General features: G+C 39.7%; 1 protein-coding gene across 8 annotated transcripts in view; it reads right to left on the reverse strand.

The window, feature by feature from the left end:
- Positions 1–27,715, reverse strand: part of LOC108099274 (maternal protein pumilio) — a 172,258-nt gene that overhangs the window by 54,002 nt on the left and 90,541 nt on the right. Inside the window, exon 2 of one of the 8 annotated variants that reach the window (XM_017202661.2) lies at positions 19,422–19,433. The exons of the other annotated variants lie outside the window; for them this stretch is intronic. Coding sequence (XP_017058150.1) covers positions 19,422–19,433 — 12 coding nt within the window. The remainder of the gene's footprint in view (positions 1–19,421; positions 19,434–27,715) is intronic. 8 annotated transcript variants of the gene reach the window in all.

Below are 27,715 nucleotides of genomic sequence, written 5' to 3' on the forward strand. Positions count from 1 at the left end.
TTATCAAAGGCACATTTTGTTCATTGTTTTTATCGGGCTGCACAGGAAATGTTATAGAATTTTTGCGCTTATCAGGGCAAATATACAACCGCACAACAACAACTGACGGCTCCGCTTGACACAATTTCCGATTGCGCTGTGTTTTGATATAATTAAAAAAATATAACCTCAAATATATTTAAAAGGGGTATAAGAAAGGCAAGGTTGTTTGGTTGATAAAATACAAAAGAATTTAAGAGTTATTGGAACTTAGCTGCCAAATGATTTTGCCTTCGTACTGCTGTTTTGATTCTTGGATGAGGGCAAGTCAACTTACCTGAAAGAAAAGAAATGAGTAAATGTGTTAATTATTTTTAAAATATAGAATAAGGGTGTGTATTTAAAAGAGACCCTTGAAAACCCATTAGCTGACCAAAAGACAAATTGAGTTCTTAAAATAAACCGAAAACAAACAGGGATTGTAAATTATCGCCTCTTTTGAGTGCCGCATCTAAGGAAAACCCTCTGAAAACGGTGCCAGCGAAATGAACAAATAATTAAAAGCTATGACAATTTGCTTTTATTTTCCCTATTTGTGGGGGCGGTTTCGCCCACCAGCGGTGGGCGTGGCCTGCGAGAGACTGGGTTGCGACACAAATCCCCAAGCACGTCGCTCACATTTCAATTTACGCATGAAAATGTCATTTCCGACAAGACCAAATTTGCATGCAGGAATCCGGCAAAAAAAGGGGCTCTTTCGACTGCAAAAAACGAGGCTATCCTCTCATCTTAGACACGCCCCCTTTGCCTGGCCGCCTCTTCTGGCTGTCTTTTGGCGCGTTACGCACGCCAGAAAAAAGTGTAATAAAATTAAGAATTCCAAGCTGCCGTGACAAATATTTTTCTTCTTTTCCTCTCAACGCAATGAATGGTAAATGGACAGAGGAGGCGGCAGGCGGGCGGGTAGGAAAAGCGGGAAAAGCTGGGGAATGAGCAAATGAGTGACAGCTCCGAGGAATGGGAAACACTGACGTTGAGTGCCAATTTCGCGCTGGAGAACCAGCAGCATCCATTCCATTTGGCCCCTCATAGTTACACAATCTTCCGCGCCACCCATTGTGAGAGTATATTAAGCCATAAAATTAGTGCGTCCCTGGGTCGCCGAGGGGGAGGAAATACGCAGGGGGAGGGGCAAGGGCGGTCGGGGGTTGGGAAAATAACGCGCTACGTGCGCGGCATTAGAGGGCAACAAAAGTAGCTCCAGTTGAAATTTGTTTATTTGTGATGTATCGCATAATTAGAGGGAGTTTTGCCTCATAAGATGAAAAAGATCATGAACTCGGACAAGAGGAAATAATAATCTATGAGATGAAGTCGAAATGGGGGTTACATTAGGGGGATAAACTAGCTTTAAATGAGACCAACATGCGTCGAATTAAAGTAATAAGAATGGGTAAAAAGAAGATTATATGTTTCCATATTTTGGGAAAACTAAATCACCCTGGCGAAAAGTACGTAATTTTCACGCTCAAATTCCTGATATTCCCTTTTAATTGGAATCAAATTTCTCGGAATTCCTTGAAGCAGAAAATCTGAAAGTGCGGCATCGCAACCCTTGTCTCAGTGGCAGCTGATTAGAATACCAATAACAAGCCGGTTCGGTGTATCTGTCAAAATAACAACCGAAAAGCGGCTGAAAACGCTCTCAGCAGACAGACATCAGGCCAAACCAAACTCATATACACCCCCACCTCATTCAGCGTCTAATCCAGTGATAAGCATCCAACTGGCAGACATCAGTCAGCTCGTCGAAAATCATCAAATTAGTATGCAAAAGACATGGGCCAGATGGTCGTCCTTGTTCTTTACGAGATGATCCTGATGCTGATGCGACTCGACAACGAGATGAGATGGGAAACAAATGAGTTTGTTATCATAATCATGAAATTATGAGCAGTGCTTATGAATAATTTGCACGAGAGAAATTGCCGAGGGCGGACAGTGAAAATGTTAATCAGGTCACATCGTTTTCGGTTTTTCTTTTTGATGATGCAACGAGGAGACAAGATGCCAGATACAAACATGGCCAAAACAGAACCGAACAGAATGGGGAAGAGCAGAGAACAGCCCACACAGCATTTGTCAATTTAAATGAGCCGTAAACACTTTTCGCCAATTTTTATGATTAATTAAGTGTCCACATTAATTGCAGTCGAACATGAAGCTGCATCAGAAGGAGGCGACTGGCAACAAGGCCCCAACAATTTGCTGCCAGGAATAGGCACCGAAACAAATTGCAAAGCAATCGCTGGCATCAGCATCTGCTGTGCAACATCCATTTGAGTGGGCTCGTGGGTATATATATCCGATTCTATATCCGAACGCTCTCAGGTGAATCTACGAGTGCCCGCCTTTTGAGCCTGATTAACTGTACAAATGGCAAGACAATAATAAATTACGAAAAATTTATTCGGCCACGTTCGCAGCATATTAATAGGGTCAGAGCGAACAAAAAGGCGGAGCATCAAAAACTAATCAGAAATAACGCAGAAGCAAAACAAAAAACTCGGAAAATCTGGGAAGAATAAATAAACATGACAGATGGAATTGGGAAGGCAAAAAAGCGAGGGCCAAATAAATAAAAAATTGTATTAACTGTAAGTAATAATGTTTTGGATCATCATTATGCTTACATATTTAACGAAATAATTTGTTTAGAAAAGAGAGCACCTTTCTATTGAAGGCATTACATTTTTAATTGCCCCACAGGAATTTGTTTAAACAATTCAATTGGAATCACTTTTTGGCAAAAATGCACGATAGACAGCTGCAGACCTAGAAAGTTTTCCTCGATTTATTCCGTGAACCTAGCCAAACGACAGCCAGTTGGCTCTTATAATTTATGACATATAATATTGCAAAATATGAGCGAGAGCGATTTGCTCAAACGGGCGGCGACTCGGCTTAATTATAATTAGATGCAAAATTGCTCATGACTGCAATAAATGTTTCAATTATTTATAATCTTTCTCGGCGAGTCTGATTGTGTTGGAGACATTAGAAAGCCTTGTATTTTTCTACGGTGTGCCTGTCATGTATTGCGCGTTAATTATGTTCAATTTTCCTACGAAAGTTGTGCAAAATGTTTGAGTAGAAACAACTGAGCGTTATTTGGCGGCATAAATCATGTTAATTAGCCACGGAGATCTCTCGAGAGGATCGGGAGATAAACCTTCTCGTTTCCCGACCGCTATAAGGGCAACTCCATTAGCATTTCGGTCTGGCACAATTAAAGTGCCTAAAACTTTTAATGACGGACCATTTATTAAGTGCCTCATCTTTAATGAGAGGCCCCCCAATCTAAATCTACTCCTCTTGAATCAATCCATTTGCTTGCGGATCCCATAAATAAATTCTGCACAATTTATCTTCCGACAGCAAACAAAAACAATTTGAGCAACTATTTACAAACATTAGCAGAAGAGCTGAACTGAAGGTAATGGTTCGAACATGTTGATTTGTGGAAGCCCAGCCACGCCAGCTTAAAATAAAAAAAGAGCCATCAAAAAACCACGGCGAATATATTCAAAGTTTGCGCGAACAGATTTTGTTGTTTGTTTTGTTCAAAGCAAATTACGCAAAAATTTAATTGCAATTAAATTGAAATTATATCAGTAATTATGCATATGAAAGTAGTAAACAAATAAGCAACAATAATTACGCGTTGGTAAACAAAAGTGATTGGGTTCAGCAGCAGAGAATGGACCGAAAAAAACCGACGTGGACGTGGAGTAGGCTGAAATATTGTTTCGAAATCCGGGCGGAGTGTAAACAACAATGTGCAGCATTGAACCGCTGGACCAAAAAGTCGGCAAATAGAATTCGTTCAAACAGTTGCCAAATGCGAAAATAATTTAAATATTTTAGTAGAACAACGTGTTCGGAATTTATCGGATTTTATATTAGTTCAGGGGGTTATCGGTCAAATTAAATTATAGTTGGGATAAATCACCCACTATTTCAGTGGGTTTTAAAACTAATTTGAGAGAAGAATGCTTACCAAATAGATTTCAAGTCAAGTTTTTTACTCTTACGAACTGGATCTAGTTAATAAACAAAATAAACATTTGTGTAAACAGTCAACCAAATTTACTCTACAATCATTAAATAAACAAGAGAAATCCTTCAATCCTGGCCTCGAAATCGATTAAAATTTAATTCGTTCTTGCAACTGCACATGCTTCACCCTTTTGTTTGCTATACAAAATCACGTCACATATAAATCGCCAAGTAAATACTGACGGCCACACCCATCAAATTAGTTCAACAGCTGTGTGCAGGAACGACTAACCGCAGAAACTATAGTAAAAGATTTTTGGCACACGAGAAACTAACAACTTGTGAGAGCAGAAGGAGGGAAATCTCTCTGCGACGCGGAACGAAAATGCTAATTAATGCGATTATGTGGCCATTTTAATGTTAAACAATTGCTTAACGATTAGTCAGGCGTGAGTGCGAGAAAAGAAAGACCAGAAGGGAAATTCGCGACGGCGAAGACACATGTTTGTCACTGAAGAACCAAGAAAGAAAAAAGGGGCGCCGCCACCGGCTTCTTGATGATTAATTGTTGTGCCTGCGGCGGGTAGGGAAAGTAGTGCAGGAAAATCTCTGGCAATTTAATGCCAAAAAGTTTACATCGCAAAAATTGCACATACGCCCCATGGGGCTCTTACACGCAGATTGAAACTTTTCCCTCGCCATCAGATTGTTTTTTCTTCCAAGCTGCTGCCGAGGTGTTGAAAGTGTGGCAAGTTACGCACATTTGCACCTCCTAACTACCCGGCAAAAAAAGAATAGGGAATAAAATGGAGGGCGTGTGGCGGATGGCGGATGGAAAAAAAAATGGAGCCAAGTTCCCTTATCCCCAGAATGGCAACCCGTTAAACAGCCGCAGCCGCAGCCGCAGTTGCCTCCGCTGGCAGAAAAGGTTGGGAAAATGTTTTCACTGATAAGCACAGACACGCCTCAACTTCTCCCCGTAAAAACCACACCCCACACCCCACACACCTACACATCTCACCCACTTTTCCGCTAGAACCACCTGCCCGGGCAGAGGCTAAACTGACAGCTATAGAGACATTAATGTGACGAGGGTTTTGGGGTTTGGGGAAAACTTGCAGCGCAGCATAGCAGCCGAGCAAATCAGTTCATGTCGGTGAAAAGAATCTCTGCAAACACGGATCCCTGAGCTCACTCCCCCGTCTCACCTGGCTGGATTCGGTTATATGATATGTCGTCGGGTGTACGCAAGGTAACTTAAAGTCACACAGATTTATCTGTGCAAATAGAGCACACAGCTTCTGGTGGCAGATTACCAAAGAATTTCGCATTACCCTTCACTTTATATGGTGGCAGCTATACCTGCTATCTTTAATGGTCATGAGAAAAGAGTAAAAGATAACCAACCTTAAAGTGTGGCAAAAGTGAGTAAAGATTTAATAAGCTTTTTTAACCTCTTTACAGGTGGAGTTGTCTTTTGTTTTTGCGCAAAATGGCAAATGTACAAAAAATGCCCCATTAACATTCTTCTTTATGTACTTTGTGAATCATTTGCAATATATATATTTTGTGAGCCATTCACTGCAGCAAAATCCAAAAGTCGCATAAATAGCACTAGACCGAATTGTCTGTGGTTTGGTTTGGGTAAATATGTTTACCCAGCAATTGTCGCTGACATTGCGGCAAAGATAAAGAAAACTACAATGGGGCGTAGAGAAGAGGAGGCGCGCGATAACAATGTTTGTCATTTGCGGCTGCACACAAAAATAACACTCGACATCGTTCCACTCTCTCCGCTTGGATTCCCCCATTTCCCCCTTTAACAATACACAGAAATTAACTTTTTCTGTTGAAAGATTTTCACCCAGAGATTTCCTACCCGAAACTTTCTATGTGGCACAGTGAAGAGCACTTCAATTATGGAATTGTCCCGGAAAAAGGTAAACACAACAATATGACATTTGCGGGTGATAAAACCGAACTACAGAAATAGAAAAGGCATTGGGCCTTATAATTGATTTGTTGGCTATCGCTCGAGTAGATATCGCCTGACAATGGCAATCAATTGTCATTATGTTGGCCCGACCGGAGGCTAATTGAAAGTTGTCGCTGGCACCATGGCGACGATAAAGAGATGCTCCGGGAAAATAATCAATCGATCTTTAAAAGAGTAGAGCGGAAAAGGGCCCAGCTGTGAGTCCGTCATAAATAATTCAACATTTACAAGATACTTTTTTTTGACGGAGTTTCGAAATAAAAGCACAAGAAGAAAATGCCAAATAAATGCGCGAGATGTGCCACAGAAATCGAGGTAATCCCTCAGCATCCACCGCAGAATAGAGTTCGATACATCAACGAGGACTGAATGGACCACCCTCGCTGCATACTTTAATTCCGAACAGATATATGCGGATGGATATATATTAAATTTCGATTTTGCAGCCCAACAACAAAACACTCTGAGAGCGTGAGCACGTGCGCTAACCTTTGACATATGAGCATGGCGAAACCATCAAACATATTTTATGTATTAAGGATATGCGAGACGTCGACCCTTCGCCATCTCCCTTCCACCCCCGCCAGAGAATCCCTCTCTTTTCCGCACAGACAAGCAATAAACCCGAGCCATCCGTATATGGGTGGAAATATATAAAAAACACGTTAACCAAAATAACTTCGGAGGGGAAAATGGGGGGAAAAAAGGGAAGAAAAGAGACTGCGAACGAGAAATCACGTTACAGGACTGCAAGGACACACAGGACACCCTCTCTGGGGAAATCAAAACAGATCAAAATGTCATCTTTAAGAGCTTAAATTTGTATGAAATTGTGGCTCGTAAACCCCACCAACTGAAAAGCGTGAACAAAGCCATTTTCCCATTTACCTCTTTCTAACACATTTCATCTATGACTAGTGCCCTTTTTTACGGCTTTTTATACCAAAGTGTTTACCTGACTTGGTTGAATGATTTCCATTAAATTACTTATACAAATAATATTGATTGTTTGCCGAACAAACATTAGAGAGATGATTGAACAGACAACAGTTAGCATTAACAATTTTTACACATGTTGAACAATTTTAATTGATTTTATTTTAACGTGTTTAATTTGAAAGCCTGGGGGAAATGCCGTTGACACAGAGCATCTTTTATTAGGCAAACCGGCCACTTGGTTAAAAAAAAAAGATACTTGGTGGCAAACCGCTTTGGCAGGTTGAAAATAAAAGAAACGAAACCATTTGAACAGCCATAAAACGACAGTTCAATGCATCAACTCAATTCCATATACCGAAGAAAAGCAAAGACAACTTCATTGGCCATACAAAGAGAGTTGAAAAATGTGGGGTGTGGAGGCGGTTGGAAAGAAGAGATTCAAAGGCCACCAAAGACTCAATAAACACATCGTAAATGGATGTGAATGCAGCGAGGAGAGGACTGAGGACTGACTGAGCAAACGAATCTGAATTGAATGAGTGAAATTTTATATGTCTCCGACAGTCATATTGCCCACTCCCTCTAGCTCACCCTATATTCCTCCCTCTAATAAAGAACCCTCGTTCAAACCCATACCGACATCAACTGCATCACGCCCGTTCACTTTACCATAATAAGCCGAAAGCAAACGCTGTGATTTCAGAACCAAAGAGAAACCTCCTCACTGTCTGCTCCCCACAGCAGAAACCCCTTGCTCGACGTCCGGTCGTTCGACATCATCATCCCATGTGGAGAGGGTGACAAAACCTAATAAAATTTAATTAAACTCAATCAAAATCCATTTAAGGCGGCGCAAGCAGAAAAAAAAATAAACGAGACCCAGCCACTGAAAGAGAAAAGGGAAGTTGGTGGGGCAGCACTGAAAAAAAAGGAAGATGCCCGCAGTATATTCTCTTTTGCATAGCTGCAGCTAAACGGAAATGATGTCAGCAGCAATCATCGTGTGTACAATCCATCATATTTGCAAGAAGAATTTAATTAAAATATCATTGAACACAACTGTACCTAGGGTTACAGACAAAAGCTGATTATCTTGGAGTGCAGTGCAAGATATTCAATTATAATTGACAATTGTCCAGTGGAAATCAATGCAATGCCTAATGATAAAGCTCTGTATCGCAGCCTTGTCCTCTTAACCCCCTGTTATGACCCCCGATTAACCCTTGAGTGGGTGACAAGCGACAACAATGTCAGCCAATTTGAATTCAAAACGCTGCCTCTGTTTGCTTGGGTTAATTCAATTTATCCACTGAGCCCCACAAAACGATGAATATGGGATGTGGATGTGAGCTTGTTAGGTGGAGAGGATGGCTGGGGGTGGGGTCAAAAGGTCAATTTATGCGGCAAACACACATAAATAAGTCAAGTATTGGCCAAATTAGATTGTCGTATTTTTCAGCCAATTCCATTTGGGAACGACTTCCCCTACAAAATAAAATCCAATTACTACAAATTCCATTCTGTGTGTCATTAAAAGCTCAAAATTCTCCAGACTCTCTATATATCTAGACACATTTTCAGAATATATTTCTCGTAATTTTCAAAAATGTGTAAATTGCCTGCCATGCAAGCCAAATAGAAAATATTTGTCTATCATCAAAATCTAAACAGGAGAAAAAGAAAACGGCCGCAAAAAAGAATCCAAAATTTTTTCTCTACAGCAAATATCAGGAAAAATGAATACACATATGCGTGCAGAGTGGAAAAAATTGTGAAAATATTCTTCCAAATTAAAAATACATTTTTACCTCAGCGCAGAGAACGAACAGCGGACTGTCCGCCATGCAGGTGTGTGCGGTGATGAGATATTTTTAGCAGACACTGTTGACTGCGCACCACTCGCCCGATTTCGCCGTTGCTATATAGTCTGCTTAGTGAGTAATTAAACTAGCTGGGTGGAAAACTAGGCGGCGGTGGGTGGCAGGGATAGCGGATGGTGGATGGCGGAAAATACTGAACGACGGACCGACTGTCATTTCACTTAAGTAGACATTAATTATACGCCGGGAACTGAAAAGCCCGGGGGAAATCAAAACATAAAATAAATATTGAAAAACTCAAAGGCTGCAAAACGAATACTTAAAACTATGGTACCTGTTCTTTTTGAACGGGAACCTTTAAAATCTGAATGGCTTATAATGTTAATTAGCCAATACACCTTGATTTTTAATTTCTGCGCAGGTACAAAGCATGCTATTAAAATGAAAACACACTTAAGGCTGGCTACAACAAAATATTGGCAGAAGTATTGAACAAGTGCGAGGCTGCAGTACGTTAATTATGATAATTATAAACATTTTTTATATGCTGAATGTTAATGGTGTAATATGGTAGGCCAAATATAGTTCAAGGTGTTTCAGTTCATTGTTTAATTTTACGGAACTTTATGACCATAATAAGCTGTCTGTGCAGGGATAAGCTCTTGAAAATTATTATATGAACATTCTTTGTTTACCATAAGTATATCCAATATTAACTAAACACTTAATTTTATACTTTTTAATAAAGCCCTAGAAAACTAAGTAAAGGTAATAAAAATATCTTCGCTGATCACAAAACGGTAATAAAACTTCATTTAATATTCCAGAAGTATTTCTACCCAGAGTCTGTTGAGCTTTAAACTTCTTAGCCAGTTCAAACCAAAGGAAATGTAATCTTTTTAAGTAGGTTCTTCCAAATGCATTTCATAGTGTAATAAAAACCGAGAATAAAAACCATTACACATGTGCCCCAAACATCCGAGCCCGGTGCTAAGGTCGAAGGGAGGGGTTCGTTCTCGATTTTCCGTTGATGGATAAAACTTACCTGCAAAGAAAAGAAAGGAAATAAAAAATTAGATATTAAAAATTTATTTCAGATGCAACGAGAGAAGAGACAACAGCGAACACGACAAAGAGTGGCAGCGAAGAGCATTTCAAAAATTTCGTAAGTTCAAAAATGTAATAAAAATAAGAAATTTATGAAGAATTTAGTAAGTGAGTAAGTGAGGAGAGCAAACAAACAGGGGAGTGTAGGTGAGGTAAGGGGATAGGAAAGTGCCCCAAAAGAATTTATGGCTGTAAAAATGTTTATTGCTTCTGTATTCTTTTTCCCGCCCAGTTTTTATATGGTGTGGGTCGCCAGGGAAGGGATGTATCCGTATCTGAATTGTTGCACTGGCTCCCACTCGACAGGTAGTCTCCAAGGAGAGCAGGAGGAAAGGGCAGCCTGTCACTTTGAATAATGTTCGGGGACCACATAAATTGGGCACCGCGTGTGAAATGTCCACGTCCAATGTGCTTCCTCGTCTAATGAGCTGAACCTTCAAAGTAAGGCGCAAATTTCAACACTTTTTTCTCCCCTCCCCAAGTCACAAAAATTTTAAAATTAAATGAAAGAATTTCCCCTTGATGAAAGAGAGCATTTGATGAAAGTGTCAGAATTAACGCGGCCACGTCACATGCATAAAACATCATAACGAAGGGAATTGTACTCTGGATAAAGGGGGTTTACTGGGGGGCGGGGAATCAGGGCTCTTAGCATCGGCTTAATTCTTCGAGCGGAGCTGATGGCAGTAGCAAAAACAAAGAGCACTCCCTGAAAGTCCATAGGAAAATTATATGCATATACTATGCCAACCGAATTTCGTATATTCTCACCTTGAAAAAAATTTGTAAAATTTAAAGAAAAATTATCTAAAAGTAATTGCAAAAAGCAATTTATACAAACAATTGTTCAAAATATTTACACTTTCTGTCACTAATGTGCTGAAAATATTTTGATATATATACGAAACAACAAACGAATAAGCAATAATATTTGTTAGACAACAACAAAATACGACAAAAATATTTCCGAAATTTGATTTAAATGTTAATGAAAACCCAATTCGAAGTCTGAAACCCCTTTCAAAGTGCAGCATCCCACCATGAATAGAAAGAGCAACAACTTTTTATGCCCGCCTCGTGGCCGTATATATTTTTTAATCAAAATTCTCTTAAATAATTAAAATGCAAATTGTGCGAGCATAAAATAACAAAAACAACAGCTCCACTGGCAGCAACAAATAAACACAGACACCGAGCTGCTGACAGGACACACGCAAGGACAAAGAAACCAAAGGGACAACAGACAAAACAACAAGTGGGAAAAAATCCACCCACGACAGGGAATGATATGATGACAATCCTGCTGTGGCTGCTGCCGCTGCTGCTGATGACGATGCTTCTGATGTCTGTGGAGGCGTTATCGGGGGGTTGGGTTCCCAGAGAGGGGGGTTCCGTGGAAGGATGACGACGACTTTGACAGTTCTTTGTGGTATTTTCAACGCTGACTGACAAGATGAGAAAGCCGGGGAGTAGGGAGAGCCGTTAAAGTGTTAACGATGATAAAGTTGGGTGAGAACTGTTGTTTACCACCGACACACTCACGCCCCATGTTTCTATATAAAATGGCTGACACAATAGTACAACCCAAATTTAGTGGTTACTTTGGAGATTTAAAATAAAGAGATCACACAAATTTAACTCAAATTTTAAGTTAGAAAGACGTTCCCAATAAATTAAATAAATTATTTTCACCCATAACTGGAGCTGGTTGTCATTATAAATTTGACCTCAATTGTACAGATTTTTCCTCTTACTCTCCGGAAAGACCTCACGCACACGCACACGTGTTAAATTCATGACACAAGGTCCGCATCCTTAAAAAGGGTTGCCCCAAAAAGGGCGGCGAAAACGGGGAGGGTCTCCCAGGAGCACGTGTGTGTTCATTAAGCTGCTTATTATGTTTGCACTTAAAAATTCATATGTGACTATGGCAACCCCACAAACAAATTGGTTGTGTCCCTTAAAGCCCTTTCCCCCGCCCCACCCCTCTTATTGGCATACTTAAGGACGACTACCATGCTTCATTAAACTGAGCCGAGGATTTGGAAATTTCAGCTGAGACCGGATATGAAAAGTTGCCATCCTCTCGTCTTTATTTGTTGCCCTAAAAATGTTTTTTATTCACATGTGCTTGTGTGTTCGTCAGCTTTGCATATTAATTTATTGGCAGTGCCCGGGAAAATTAACAACTTGTAAAACACAAAATGTAATTAAGTATACGCCATGTGGCGCAATACCGAAAATATTCTTTACCTCGCCAGCGTTTTTTGTCGTAATTTTATAAATATTAAATTAGCAGTTTGAACGGGGTCAAGTTGGGTAATACTTGATGAGCAGCTCGGGCAGGTGAATGGGATTCTTTCTGATGAAATGCTTTTGCGGTGAGCATAAAATACTACAAAAAACATGGGTTCTTCTTGCCAAGCTATAAAAACTCGGTAACTGTCAAGTTGCCTAAATAAAACCGCAAGACATTTCATTAACCTTACAAAAAAGGCCTTCAAAGCGGAGTGGTTTTTAAACGTTACATGAATTTAAAAATTATAATTTTATTTGTACGCAAATATATAGATTTTGAACAAAGAGCTACAAATTTACGAAGAACTTGCTAAGCAGTTCCTTTCTTTAACAATAATGAACAAAGCGCGAAATTCATAGCCAAGGATGAACGATGGAGAAGCAAAACAGCGAGAAAGGACTTAGATAAATGCCAAAGGAGTCAAATAGAAGAAGCCCAAGTGAGAAAGGGCCAAAGTTCATTTGAGCGAAAATGTAATTTTATGCTTTTTAATTGAGCGAATATGCGTGGCAGCATATGGCGCCGGAAAACGGGGAAAACGACGGAGGATAAAGTGGAAAATGGACCTGGGTTACCCCGATGATGGGTTCTCGCGATGATGAGTTTGCGCCGCACTCAAGCGAAATAATCAACGTAACAAAGTGCGATGAGAATAGAGAGATAGCGAAGTTTAGGTCCTTGCGACGGCTGAGTTCAGGTGTTATCCTCGGATAAGAACATACACAGCACAAGTGCCAACTTTAATGTGTTTAAACAACTAAAAGGAACGGTATGGAGGTGGCCCGATGAAGAGCAATAAAAATGCACCATTATTAATCATCATCAATCAATGTCATCCATCAAAACGCGTGGCTACCCCTTCTCTTCCTCCATAATCTTGCTTTGTTCGCTTTTCTTCTTATTTCCCCACCCACTCAATGTTCTTTATGCTGTCCATTAACATCATCGCCGCCTCCTTACCTAAAACACCAGACACACGTCCAGACATTTCTGAGGGAAATGCAAAATATAAAAGGGGAGTTTAATCTTTAGAGGTTTAGAGGTACTTAAACAAGGGATTTAAGATTTATGTCTAAATAAGCCCTCGAAGAAAGTACTAAATAAACTTGGAAGTTTTGATCAAAGACATGGGAATAATAACTATAATTACGTGCAACATTCGCAACTTTCTATCCGAGTTACCCTTCCCATACCGAGTTTAGAAAGGTTTAGTTGACCCATATAACTCTGACACTTGCTAGGCGTTCGGGGAAAGGTTCCGTTCCCTTTGAAAGTCGGAGACTACCGACTGCTTTTCGCTTCTTCCCTCCGTTGTCTGAAAGCGCGGGGTTCAGTGAACTTTTCGCCAAGTCAACGACCAAAAGAAAGGCACACCAACTAAACATGTAAAACCAGCTGCGAAGAAATGGGGAGTGAGGAAGTGGCCAGAAGAATAAGAACAATAATGATAATGATATCACATGGCTAAAGAGCGAGCACAATGAAAGAAAAGAACTGAACTTGAGTCCACTTGCGGTTAAGTGACACACACCCATTATTCCATATAATATATCATGTTTTGGTTCGGCATTCGGCATTGTTTCACTTTGTTGCATATGCTTCTTGGTATTACCATTTACATCACACCTATGGCCGGCTCTTCTTCATCACGCCCACTTTTGGCTCATTTAAATTTATCAAGCGTATTTTTTGGGTCCCCCTCCCCCTCCTCCATCTCTTTCACACTTGCCGTGAATTTAATTAACAAACTCGAGGGTGACCTCTGTGTCTTGGCGCTATCTCTTTCTCTTTCTCCTCCAAAAGTGAACTTCTTGGCTCTCCGAAAAGTCAGCTCATAAACTTTGGGGCACTTTGCCGGCACTTCTTCTCTAGCTTCTTCTTTCTTTTCTCACTCTTCCTCTTCCCTTAGTATTTTCGTGAGTAGCTTGAATAGCAATTGACATACAAAATACTTTTGAGTGTCATGCCATGGAGCTGCCTTTTCAGGTAACCCACCCAAATGGCCCCTACTTCTTTTTGTTATTCCTTAAGTTTTTTTCTTGTTGCACCATTGTTTTGTAGACGTTACTGCAGTTCTTTTTTGGGCTGCGTTGGCAGAGGAGGAATAAACTTTATTAAACTTTAAGCTGACATAAAAAAGTTTAATGGAAAACTTTTCGGAAGGAAATATATATGCAATCACTTAAATCGGATAAACTTAGCAGATGTTTCGCGTCCAGTAATGAAAAATTAACGCAGAATAATAATAAAGCTATCGATTGCCCTTTAAAACGCGATAAAATACAAACATTTGAAAACAGAAACTATCTGGCATATTTTAAAACGAACTGAATCACAAAACAAAATAAATTAGGCAAATATTATGCATTTTTGTGGCACGCAATTCGGAAGTAAAGCCGAATAACAAAGACGGTAATAAATGATAATTGCCCTCTAACTTTAGTCGAATCAATGGAGTTCATTTGTTTATCAACGGAGATTTAGATAAATAAAGCCGGTCAAGTTCAGCATAAAAACATATAAAACTTAAGGAGTGTGAGTTGATCGAATTTTAAAGTCCAACAATAAAACTAACGAAGAAGTATAGAATATCTTAACTAAACTTTCCATGCTCTTGATCGAAATCCCTGAGAGTTCATACTTTCCAATTATCATCTTTAAAGTTCAACCAACTCAGAGGAAATGGCTTTCATTCCTAAGGTCTCATTAGATGTAGAGCACTTGTTTCCCAACAAACAATCGGCTGTGCTTTCTTTGAATGCCAATTGTAGGGGAAAAGTAACAAAAGAAAACCTGACGCACATGCCAAAATTCGACACACAACAATGGCCAGAGTCTTAACCCACTTTTTGCTTAGCCACAATGTCTAAGCTTCACATGCAGGCAATAATAACAAAAGCGAGAAAACTATGACTAAGTATTTCTTTCAGATAATCATCATCAGCAATATCATCAGCATCTTTCTAGAAACTCACGACAAAATTGTCAAATCAGACAGACAGACAAGCAGAATTATGTTGTTTGATACGCCCACAGGGTGACCGCCTTTTTTTGGTTGGCATCAATCCTACCTGGTGAAAATTCCAAAAGGAAAATACACACTCGTACATTCGTGTATACCAACATTTTGGCAAGCTGAAAATGAGCCAGCGCAATATTTATTTTCGTTTCCAAATTTTAGTTTTTGTCGCTTTGTTTTGTTGTCTCATTTCGATTTTTCACACTTTAGTTGTTGACAGATAGTGTTGATATATTTTTGGGGGTTTTTTTGGGGGGGAAAAGATTTGGGGAAAGCGCTGTGTGAGTTGGCTTTGGTCGATGTCAAGTGGTTTTAAGTGTATTTGTTCTGGGACTATCCGTGGCATAAGAATGAGTAATGGGAATAAAGATTGTTCTTTGACTTTTGCGTAGTAATGCAGACATTAATGGTAAATGCGGAAAAATTGTAATATTAAAACTGTAACAATATTGCAATTTGAGCACTTTTCCTAGATATATTATATTACATTCTGATGCAGTTTGCCTTCGATGCTTTCCGTTATTTTCTAGGACAATCCAGGCTGACATTGTCAACTTAAATGCAACTCGAGGTCATTGTAAAGTGAGAGCTGACAGGCCGAAACGGGTTTTTGGGACCTGAATAGAGGGCAAGTTGTGTTGCCTTTGACTTTTGACTGACAGTTTCAATTTGCACTAAGTTTGGGTCAAGAAATAGGTAGTTGAGCGGAGGCTACTCTCCTGCCCATGAAGGTGACGCCTTTCTTTGGCTATTAAGGTCAAAAAGCGTTAAACCAAAGCAACAACAGAAGCAAGAAAAACAAAAACAGGTAAACTGAAAGAGGAGAAGAAGCTGGACAAAAAGTTCAACAGATTTGCTGCAACAACCGCAAAAAGCACAAAGCCATGAACAAGAACCCTAAAAAAGGTGGAGAGCAAGGGAAATAGGAGCTACAGGAAGCTATAGAATCAGGTCAGGCCAACTCAGAACAAAAATGTGCAATGCCGTAAAGGCCAAGCGAAAATAATTGGCCAAAAAGAAAATACTGGGAGGTAAGGGAAGAGCAAAGGAGAAAACAAACAAGATTTTGGCTTATGCACTTTTGGCTTTAATAAAAAGAAAGCCGAGATTGCGAGACGCATAAAGAATCTGCAAAGGAGAAGCCAAAGGCAAAGCCAAAGAAAGAAGTCGGTTCTTCGCTATCTTTGGTTCACCGTTATGTTGACCGCGTTACTTAACGGTACCATCGAACACCCCGCATCCGAAGAAAGGGGGGTTCTCGAGGTGGGGGTTCTGAAGAACCGGTTTCATTTTGTTTGACGGCCGCCGTTGTCGTCGCTTCTTCAGCATTGACACCCATTTGAAGACGACAAGCAAAGAAGAGTCGTTCACTCAACCGGTTCCTCCAACTCCCCGACGTCTTTCTCCGTGTTGCGAATTCTTAATTCCTACTCTTCGGTCTCATGTTCTTCAAGCTTTCCAAACGAACGACAGTGTGCCGTGATTAAGATCGGCAGATAAACGTTAATGAGTGTGGGTTTCTTGGATACTTGAAGGTGAAATTTGTCAATCCAGATAGAGCATTTGCAGAGGCGATCAGTCAGTTTGAATGTTTATTTTAAAGTCACTTGATTAGCTACCAAATCTCGAGCTGTATGTCAAGCGTACAAATTATGTTGAATATAATTAGTTTTTTAAAGATTAAAGTTTCTAAATCCCTTAACACAAAACCGAATGAATACATTTGAATAAAAACCCGAAACCCGTCTCTATTCTCCTCTTGAAACCAATTCGATTAATTTTTAAATCATCATTAGACGCGATTATCGTTGATTATGACGGCTCAACAGTTTCTAAGTGAATGATGACCCATAATTTTTATGTAGATTGCATTGAAGCATTCTAAGCGCATTTACATAATCGTGCTGCCGGTCAACCGGAAATTGGTCAACCCACCAAGCACAATAAACATTTCAGATCGCTCGACCAACTTCGCTGCTTCCGTTTGATTACCGTTGTTTATTAATTCTCTTCTGCTTTTGGCGCCTTTGTCGGTTTACCAGTATAAATTTCCATTGGTTGTACAGTCCGTTTCGTTTTATATTTCGTGGTTGCGGTAAAGACAACCAAAATCTATACCAACAAATCTAATGGAATTGCTTCCAACCAATTAACAGAAGAAATAAAACTGAAACCCAAAGCCAGCGAACAAAAAAATTGATTCTAATTAAAAAATAAAAAAAACATTGTGAAATATGTGAAGCAAGGCTTTAGCGAGGGTTGTTTCATAAGTTGGAAATTGCGACTGTTGCTTTGCTTTGATTTCAACAAGACACAATTATGTCTCTTTAAATCTAATTGCGTTACAATTTGTTCAAGTCAACGACTTTTTTAATTACAGTAGTTTTAATTTACATAATAAAGTACACTTAAAACGGATTATAATGATATAATCTTTTTTCGATAATTCATCTGAACTCAAAGTAATTGCAAATCAGTAATCTTCAGTTGAATTTTTATACGTCGAAGATAAACGCAAAAGCTCCCAGATAATCTTTGCGGTTTGTTAAAATTCCCATTGACGGCACGTTTCTAAGTTAAGTTTCGGTTTGTTTACGATCTTGACATTTTCCATTCAGGTATAACTTGCTATACTTTTTGATATCGGTTATTTTGGCCAAACAGTGTTAGAATGATGATGACTCGGAATTCGAATCGACTTGACTAGTCCACTTAATTAGTAAGTTAAATTGGCAGATGGAATGGCGTATTTGTGTCTATTTTATGACGGTTTAACTGACTTCCCAACAAAAGTTATATAACTTTAATGCCTTTTTGATGATATTGGTTTGAACAAATATTGTTTTTAAGAATTTCATCAGAAACGTAAAAATGATCAAGTTATGGGATGCCAAAGTGCAGTGTAAAAATATTTAAATTAAAATACACTTTAATTTGTTGTTTCACAATATTTGATTTGTGCATTCAGTTTGATATGTCTATACATTTTTGGCTTGGTCATGCTACAAATTCTTTCACAAGCATTCAAATCAAAAGCTGTCCGACTTGTTTTCAAAGTCAAGAAGATAAATTGGCAACTTGTTTTATTAATATTATATTCGCTTTTGTTTTGCTTTTTGTTCGGACGACAACAATCCTTCAAAAAGCCGGTATAAATTTCATAAGCGTGTGCTTAAGTCTATTTCTTGGGCAGGCCTATCTATACATCTGATTTTTATGCAAATTATAAGTGGAACTGAGGCCTATTTCCAAGTGCTGATTGAATTTTTGAACACAAACAAGCCAACAGAAAGATCAACCCATTTGGTGTAGATTTAAATTTAGTTGCCCGTCTTCTGACTAAGTTGAATTTTCCAAATCAAATAAATTTAACATTTTAATAGGTTTATGCGCTGATACATAAATAGGTGTGGTGTAAAAATAAACTTGAAATAGAAACATAAATAAGACACACAATGGTGGATATGCAATAATACTGTGTTTTTCTTTTAGGTGAATTTCGAAACCGTGAAATTAGTTTTCGATACAAATAAACGATAAATTATGTTTTATTAAATGTCCACCCTATATACTTTATTTCCAGGGTAATAATTATAGAACCTATGACGCGGCATGGCTTTGGATGATGATTTCGACACCCCAAGAGTTGATGACTAACCACCTATGCCACCTCATAAATACCTCTATATATCTTGAATATATTAATTGCATATATCAAAAAACACAGATTTCAGTGTGTCCTTGAAAAATAGCATTTGTCTTGGCCCAAGCCAAATTTATGGCACTCTCCGATGCAGAATCCGTTAGATATATTTTGGTTCACCTGGTTTGAGGATTCTGGTCTTTGTTTTCTGTTTATGGCCTGCCATTAATTGCCCAAACAAAATTCCATTTAGCCGGCACTTGGCCGTTTCTCTTAAAGTTCAGTAAATACAATTTAATTGCTAATATTCACCCCACCCACTTTAGCAATGACGCACTTGGCCGGAAGAATTTGTTTAGCACAAAATTATATAACACAATCAGCAATTGCGAATAAATAAGTCAATTCGAGTGGTTAATGCTTGGATGGTCGGGAGGTAGGAGCCATCTGCGAAGATTTTCAGATTTTTAGCTAGGAAATGTGTACATCACCCAGGAGGCAGAGGGTTTGGGGTCGAAAAGGCTGATGGCCACAGTTTTCCCGCCAAAGAAGTTACGTACATTGTCACCTACCTGCAAAGAGAAAGAGAAGAGGAACGGGTGTGAGAAATGTTTGTGGCAAATGCAATTTCAGATATGTTGACAAATAAATACGGTTAAGGTCTTGAGATTTATAACGACATTCAGTGGGAGAATTGTGCACATAATAAATCTTTCTGTTCGCAAACTGGAAGATCTGCTAACTTCTGCGTGGGTTTATAATAAATTCAGACTAATGTTAGCTCCCGTAATTGACCGAGTACATTTGGTGTTTATTTTTAAAAAGTGTGTAATTTGATTTTCTATTTTAATACTTGAACCTATTGTATATATTAAAATTTAACAGGCTTTCACAAACCATTAAACTTAAGCCCCTGAAATATTCATAGAACACGCTGTAACATCTCAAAACCAACTTAAAATTTCCATTCAAGTCAAAACAAAGGAAACTTGTACTTTGTTCGGCGTTTTCTCCCATCGAAAAACCCACAAAAAATCGAGAAAAACAAGAGCCATCCAGAGGCGATACCACAAAGTCTACAGTCGACTCTTTGCCAGAGTTCTGAGCCGAGCAGGTTGTCAACTTCAATTTGGTCGTTTCTCATAAATATTGACGCGAAAATTGTCGCTTGCGTTTTTGGCCAGGGAATCGGAGGTGGAGGTGGAGAGGAAGGAGAACGGGGAGGGCAGGCAGCGAGCGGGGTTATTAAAAAATTCATGGCTTGTAAAATGCTGAAAATCCGGGCAATGGAAAATTTAAAATGCCTATAAAGGAAAAGGGAGTGGGGAAAGCGGCAGCAGCAGCAGCAGAAGCGGGGAGACGAGATGAAAATTGGCCGGCAAAGCGGCTTATAGAACGACGGAGGAACAGAAACCAATGCCGCTTGCCCTGTGGCCTTTTCCGACCGCAATGTTGGCGGACGGGGGTGGTGGGCCGGTGGGCCGAACCGGGAAAACCTTCAGAGAAGGTGCAGAGGGAGGTGTGGTCTGCGGATTGTGCTGCTCGGAAAACATGGCTGCGTTTGACGTCCACTCGAAAATATCATTTACATATCCGCGGAGGAGTCCGCCGAAGCTCAGCGGGAAATACATGAAAAGCTTTTACATTTTTGATAGCCACCCGCTTTTCATCTCCCCAAGCTCCCCAAAAACAAAAAGGGTAGAAAAATCCTACGTGTGTTTCCCGCTGATCCCTAGTACCCGGTTTTCCCCTTTCGCTTGCGCTTATCCTTTGATTTTTGACATGAGTTGTTTGTTACTTTTTTTTGTAAATTAAATTTAATTTCCATGTTTGGGGGTCTTGATCATATTAATATTTCATTTTTTAGCCCTTTCGGCTTTTACAATTCAACCAAAAGTTAAACTTCACTCTTGTTTAATTCATTTCAATTTTATTTATGTTCTGTGTTTGAAATCTGAAGCTTTTTAGACGCATTCTCCTAATAACTTTTGTTACCCTTATTTTTGCTTAATATTTTTGTTTTTGTTTATTTTTGCCCCCCGGGCTAGAAAAGATATATTCGGTTATGGCCAAAACAAGAAAGATAATGGAGGGCGAAAAAATGTTTGTGCAGGCACATCTGTGCACTTTTTGCCTTTGGTTTGTTTTGCTCTTCGGATCTGCGCTTCTTGCTTATTGTTTTTTGTTTATGTTTTAATTACGGTTTCCGTGGTTGATTTATGCTCGTAAAACAACGTGGGTGGAAACAAAAGGGGTGTGGCAATAGACTGGTAGCAGTTGCCTCTGTTGGCCTTGAAATAAAATTGGGTTATCGGGTAGATTACAGCATAATTGGTGTGGAATATGCTACCAGAAGGGTTTTTTATTTTAAGGAAAGCTATGGGGAGGAGAAAAGTATCTACCCTGAAAAGATACTCAATTTAAACAACCAATTTATATTAATTTTCCTGGTAAACTTCCTTAAATTTCCTTTTGCCTGCTAAATCTAGCATTGAAATCCCAGCTTTCTCACCTTATTGTCCCCAAGAACTCTCCTTTGTTCCCGATTCCCTTCAGTCCTGCAATGCGCTTTCCGTTTGTTTGGAGATGATAAATGACCGGCATCCCCAGCTATCCATCTACTTTCTATTCGAGCCATGGACATCCATGCAGCTAGCTAAGTAATATCTGTGTATCTATCTGGGCTATCTCCTGTGTATTGTTATTGCCTTTCGGTTTGAATATTTCCGCTATGCGAGTGAGTATATATACACGTATCCATCTATGTATAATATGGCCATCGAACGTTTTTCGTAGTTGCCTGCAACTTGTCAGTTTCTGCACAAAGACCATCAATTTATTTAGTTTTATTATCTGCACACGCAGTGCGGAGAGTTCATAGATGGGGCGGTGGTGGTGGTGGTGGTGATGTGGGGTTTTTCCGAAGCAAAGTTCTTTCTATATTGGCTCGGAGGTTCTCCTTTTTTTATTTTGCTGGCCATTTTTTGCTTTCTCCCTTTTGTTTACGCTCTGCACGCAATGCATAACATCCGAAGAAAAAAAAAGGAAGGAAAATTGTTTGTTGCAAGTGTCGTCCCTTCCCCTCCGCCCCCCGAAAAAAGGGGAAAAAAACAATGGAGTGAAAAAAGGAATATCTTGACACTTTATCGTTAGCCAAAAACTAGCGCAGCGTAAACAAAAGACAAGCGATGGGCGAAAAGTGGAGGCAGGCACAACATGACACGAGGGGCGGAATAAGGGGGCATGGCAGGGCAGGGCAATGTAAGGTTTTGGCATTTTCGCGCTTGGCGTTAAATTCCCCTGACAGCTATAAAATTGCATTTTAGAGCAGCACAGTACAGTACAGCAGAGCACAGAGCGCAGAGAAGTCAAAACCAAAGTAGAAGTAGGAAGGAAAAGGCACGCAGCGGATACAACAATGTATCTATGTATCTAATAAATAGTTATTGGCGAGCGGCAGGCAGCAACAAGAAAAACAAAATTGATATTCCCCCGAAAGCAAAAGTGCGACATCATTATATAAATTGTGCGGTGGCCAAAGTGAGCATCATATGTTTTCTATCTGTATCTATCAGATACACTTGCCGGGTGGCTTGGCTTTGCACTAAGTTTGAAGTGATTTCACACACATGTTTTCCCCAAAGCAAGTTTTCCCTCCCCCTCCTCGGTTTCCCTCTCCTCGTCTCTGTCAACATGACCACAAAATGTTTCACAGCTGTGCGAAGGGAGGAAAGAAAATATTCGGAAGAACGCGGGGGAGTTCCTCTCGGTTATTTGTCATTGATGGAGGAATATGGGCATCGGGGGAGTTGGGTTGGACCGGGCGAAAAACAAACAGAGACTCGTGCACGTGACACGGAAATCATATTTATCTGATGCACCACTCCGAAATGTATTCTAGAAACGCAAAAAATCGATCTCAAATAATCTTTTAATGTGGGGAAATGTGTTTTTTATTGAATGAATATTTGAATGGAATTAAAAATTGTATATCTTTTGTGTTACTAACTTATTATGCGTGCCATAATATACGTACTTCCGCTTTTTTCTCGCAACATTTCAATAAAATATTTTCTGTAGAATTTAAAAAATATTTAAAGCTCTTTATGTGTTGGTTTAACGTATCTAAAGGAAGTCCCAACCCCATTCACTTGATAAAAATAATAACTCTGGAATTGTTGTATAGCACTTCCACAACGATTGTAAAACCCCGTCGATATGCTCGCCACTCCCGTGGGGTTTCATTTCAATATGCCTCACACAAATTGATTCGATTGCAATCTTCGAGTGAGTAAATTTTTATGAGACATCATCAAGCTCTGTTCTCCGTTCTATTCTACACATGGGTAAGGGTTTTGGGTTGGGGGTTTCCGCTTCGTAGGCCTGCAGTCCTCGCGATAACAGTTCCACATGACACGTGTCTAGGCCACGTGTGCGAGAATCGCTTTCCCCTTTTCCCAGAAAGGGTTAGAGCCTGAGGACCGCCTTCTCATTTTATTTCATTTAATTTTTTTGTGGTGGCTGCCACTGCTCAACCACTTATGTTGAGATTACACGCTTGTCAGCGAAGGCGTTTCGCCCGCAAAATCTGTCGAAAAGGGTTTCGGGGTGGTGGCGACATAGGGATTCTTGGTGGTTGACTGATAAAATGAGCAATATGTTCGAGTTGCTGAAGTTAGATAAGTGCTACATAAGTGTACATATAAAAGGGAGTACCCAAATATGTTGTTTTTCTACCAGAATTCTTGTTTGCACATTCGTATTTTTAAATATACTCTACGCAATTCAGCATCTCAAAGTTTATCACACTCATTATCAGCTCAAGTTTAATATTTGTTAAATTTTTCTATTTTTGGCAGCTTATTCAACTTTGTTCATCTTTAAGTCCAACTTAGATGAACCTAACTTTTGGATTACAGCTTTTTGTGCCAGCAGAAATTGCCAACAGCCATCATCCCACTCCACGCCAAAGTTCTCCATCACTTCTGCTCATTTTTATATACACTTTTGGCTCTGAACGATTATAAATGCGAGTGAAAATTTAGTCGGGCAGTTTGGGAGTGAGCAGCAAAGCAGAGGACGCCCGTTACAAAAGGCTCTTGGCTACTAAGCGGCTGATGAAGTAGATTCAACGCAGGGAGGAGCAGCAAGTTAGGAAGGCGCATAATTTGCTTAAATAATTTGTAAGTGCAAAGTTATGAATTGCTCGGATGAGCAGCAGCTTGCAGAGGATTATATTCCGCACACTTCCCCGCACCCGATCCCCCCGTTTAGTTTCCCATTTTCCCCGGGAAATGCACTCTGCCGCAAATCGTTTTCCCCTTACTGCGCAATGCGAAATGCTCTGAAATTTGTTCGAACATGAAATGTTAATTGTTTGTTTTCCCCGTTTGACAACCCCATTTTCCTCCTAGCCATTTTCAAAGAGGAAATGAGGCTTTTGAGCTTAGAATTCGCAGAATGAGAACAACAAAGCGGGGAAAAGTGGGTTAAATGCTTAATGATCTGTTGATCATGCTGGGAATGGGAGCTGCAGTAATTGCAAATGGAAAATTGCAACTGCAATTGCAGGCGGCGCAGCACGTAGAACTCATTTCTCCGCCTGGTTTTCCACAATAAATAATTGTGCACAGGCGGATGCGCAGATACTTTCTGGGTGAAAGTTTCCCACACTATGCGCTTCCATGTTTAAATGCAATGAGATTGGATTTTCATTACGAATGCTCAGTGGTGGATAGATGGCTCAGGGTTCCAAAAGAGTTTTCTCCCCCGGTTTCCCTAGACCATTTATGAATTACGACAATTTCACTCAGTTGGCTGACGTGTGACACAGTTTGTTCGTCCATAGGAGTTTCCATAATTGTTCTTACGTGACACATTTACCGCTGCGAAAGACATGGAAAAAGAAGCAGAAGACTGCAAGCGGTATCTCCCAGATACTTTGACACTTTTCAAACGCGCTTCACACGGCGGCACGTTTGGGCATAGGCTGAAAAGTTGACTCTTTGTCAGTTGGTAGGCAGCCCGAGCATATGTATCTGTCAGATACTTTGGCCAACTCACGTTACACGTAGCCGGCATACAGTTCGCAGAAGAACGAACCGTGTTCACTGTACCGGGCACGTTCAGGCAAAATGTATCTGCCAGATACTTGTCACAAAGAACGCTAAACAAAAATGAACATGGATGTTTGCCATTCTAGTTGTTCTTTTAGGTGACACTTTCAATTTATAAACATTGAAATAATATTCCATTTATTTCTATACTACCTGAACAAAAACAATGAATTAATTACCGTCCTAATACTATCCCCTAGATACTCCAATATCTAGCCACATAACAAATGTGTAGTTGTGCCCTGACTTATGGGTTAACTACCAATCAATCCAGTATGGCCACCAGCACACAAGTGCAGCTAAGCAAACACTCCACAGAGCAAGTCGGGGAAACCGAAATCAAATCCAAAACGCACTTAACTCAATATGGCCAACTTTGCCCCGTAGATCTCTCGGCTGCAAACCGTATCTCCGATCCCCGACCAATCCCCATCCAGTGCCCCTCTTCCGCATCGACATCATTCAAATAGTCGTAGCTAACAAATTGCACTGTCGAATGCAATATTTTTGCTTTTAGCCATAATACCTTTTACATATGCTACGACAGATGGCAGAGAAGAGCATTTTAAGCTGCCATCTCCACCCACAAAACTCTGGCTCCCGCCCCTGAACATTCTCCATTTGGCCTTCTTCATTCGCTTCCACGTTTGCTACACAGAAAAAAAAATGTATTTAACAAAAATTCAGATGACTAGCAAAATTGTGTGGGTTAGGGGATTTAAAAACTAAGATAATTAATCTCATTTTTTTTATTGATTTTTATTTAATCCCCAGACTGAGTTAATTTCTTTCAGTGCACTGATGCCCCAGCCAAAGGTAAGTAACTTGCATGCAAGCCAGCCACAAGAGTCAGTTAGTGCGATGGGCTGCCGAGGTTGAGGTTGAGGGGGGAACTTGTTAGCATGAGATGTGGCTGTGCCTTGGTCCAAAGGAGCAGCGAGTGCAGAAAAGATACTGGAGGAGCGAAGGGATTGGGGATGAGAGCGATGCCAAAGTGATAAATCCTTGCGGCTTTTTATTTCCACTGAGGCGGCGGCGGCGTCTCCAGTATCTCTGTGTGAGTGTGTGTTTGCGTTGCGAGAGTGTGGGTGTAATGTGCCACGCCCCTTGTCGGTGGGCAGCCCTCTTTGCAGCACGCATTGCATTACAGGCACAATAATTCTTACTGACAGCTCTTGGGTTCGCTCTTTCGGCATTTTCCCCTTTTTCTCCCCCAAACATGAAACGCATTAAATTTCCACACTTAGTGCCCAATTAAAGGCAAGGAATCAAACCAAGGCAACGGCCCTAAAAAAAATCCTACTTTTGTATCCTTTTTTTATCATATACCAAAAAATTTACGCCTCGTTAATTTCAATTTAAGTGCAGACAATTTAAAATACAACCATGGCAGAAAAAAAAAAAATCAGTACCAAAATGTAAGGGAAGGAAAAAAAGAAAATAAACCGAAACTTGTGCCATTTTCACAAAAGGCAAAGCGCAAATTAACGGCTCCGTTTTCGAGAGGTTTTTCAAATGGAACCCCGCCGCTCCGCTTTTTTTTTTTTTCCCCACACACATTAGCTTTGGCATAAAAAAGTATTTTATCGTTGGCCAGGAAACAGTTTGGCGGAAGCCGGAAATGTTTCCACTTTTTGTTGTACTTCCCTTCTATTCCCTGTGCTGCTGCTCTCAGGATTCCCGCTAAAAAGGGTTTAGACCAGGAACGGAAAAGCGGAGCCAGCGCACAGAGAAGTGCATTAAATATTTGACTAATTAAAGTAATGGCTGGCCAGAAGCGAGACGAAGCGTTTGCGATTTATTTGTACCAAAGCGGGTTTATCATTTCACATTTTTATGTTTAATTGTTATACACTTTTATGCCATGCAGCCCAACCCTTGCGGATAATTGTGTTTGGCTGAGTTCTCGAGTTGAGCTCTTGTGGCTGTCGTCATTATTGCCGTCATAATTGGGTCGACAACTTGTCCCTTTAGACTTATTAAAAACAAAAACAAACAAGAGAAAAATGTGAACCCAATTGAACTTTTGTAATATATATAAAGTCCCCTCATACAAATAAATCATCACAATAATCTTTGCTAATAAATAATGGTTATTAATTCGATGCCAGTATTTTTGCATAAAATACAATACTCTTTAAATGTTTACAAAACAATGGAACTCACAAAAATGTACTTATTTAATTCCTACACATTGTAACAGCTAAAATAAAATAATGTTTCGCTCACAATATTTGGGTTTAAATAAATTTTTTCATGAACAATTATAATAACTTGCGGGAATAATTGTCTGATAATTCAACTGATTAAATTGTATTTCTGAAATTCCACTGACATGTTTACAATTTATTTAACAGCTAAAACGAGTAAGCATTGTTGTATAAATATCTCATAAATTAGAAACCTTTTAAATTGTTGCTGTCCTACTTGGAAAGCTTTCGAATTCCAAACAATTACAATGAAATCATTCCGCAGTCATCAGCCCAAAGTTTAGTCAACTTTGTAATGCTCAAATAATCATAACAATCAAATAAAATACAGAGAAAAACCAGTTCCAAAGTGTGTTGCCACAAAAAAAAAAAAGTGGAGAAAAGAACAGTGCGCTTAAGTGTTGACAATTGACTTACTGACTTGTAGCTCTTGGCCATCATGCAATAAACAAGACAGCAAAAAAGAATCCCGAGAAATGAAGTCATAATATTTTTTCCGACATGGTTTTCTAGCCACTGGCCAAACAC

This window comes from Drosophila ficusphila, unplaced genomic scaffold, assembly GCF_018152265.1.
Source record: "Drosophila ficusphila isolate 14025-0441.05 unplaced genomic scaffold, ASM1815226v1 contig_791, whole genome shotgun sequence".
In the NCBI taxonomy this organism is placed as follows: Eukaryota; Metazoa; Arthropoda; class Insecta; order Diptera; family Drosophilidae; genus Drosophila; species Drosophila ficusphila.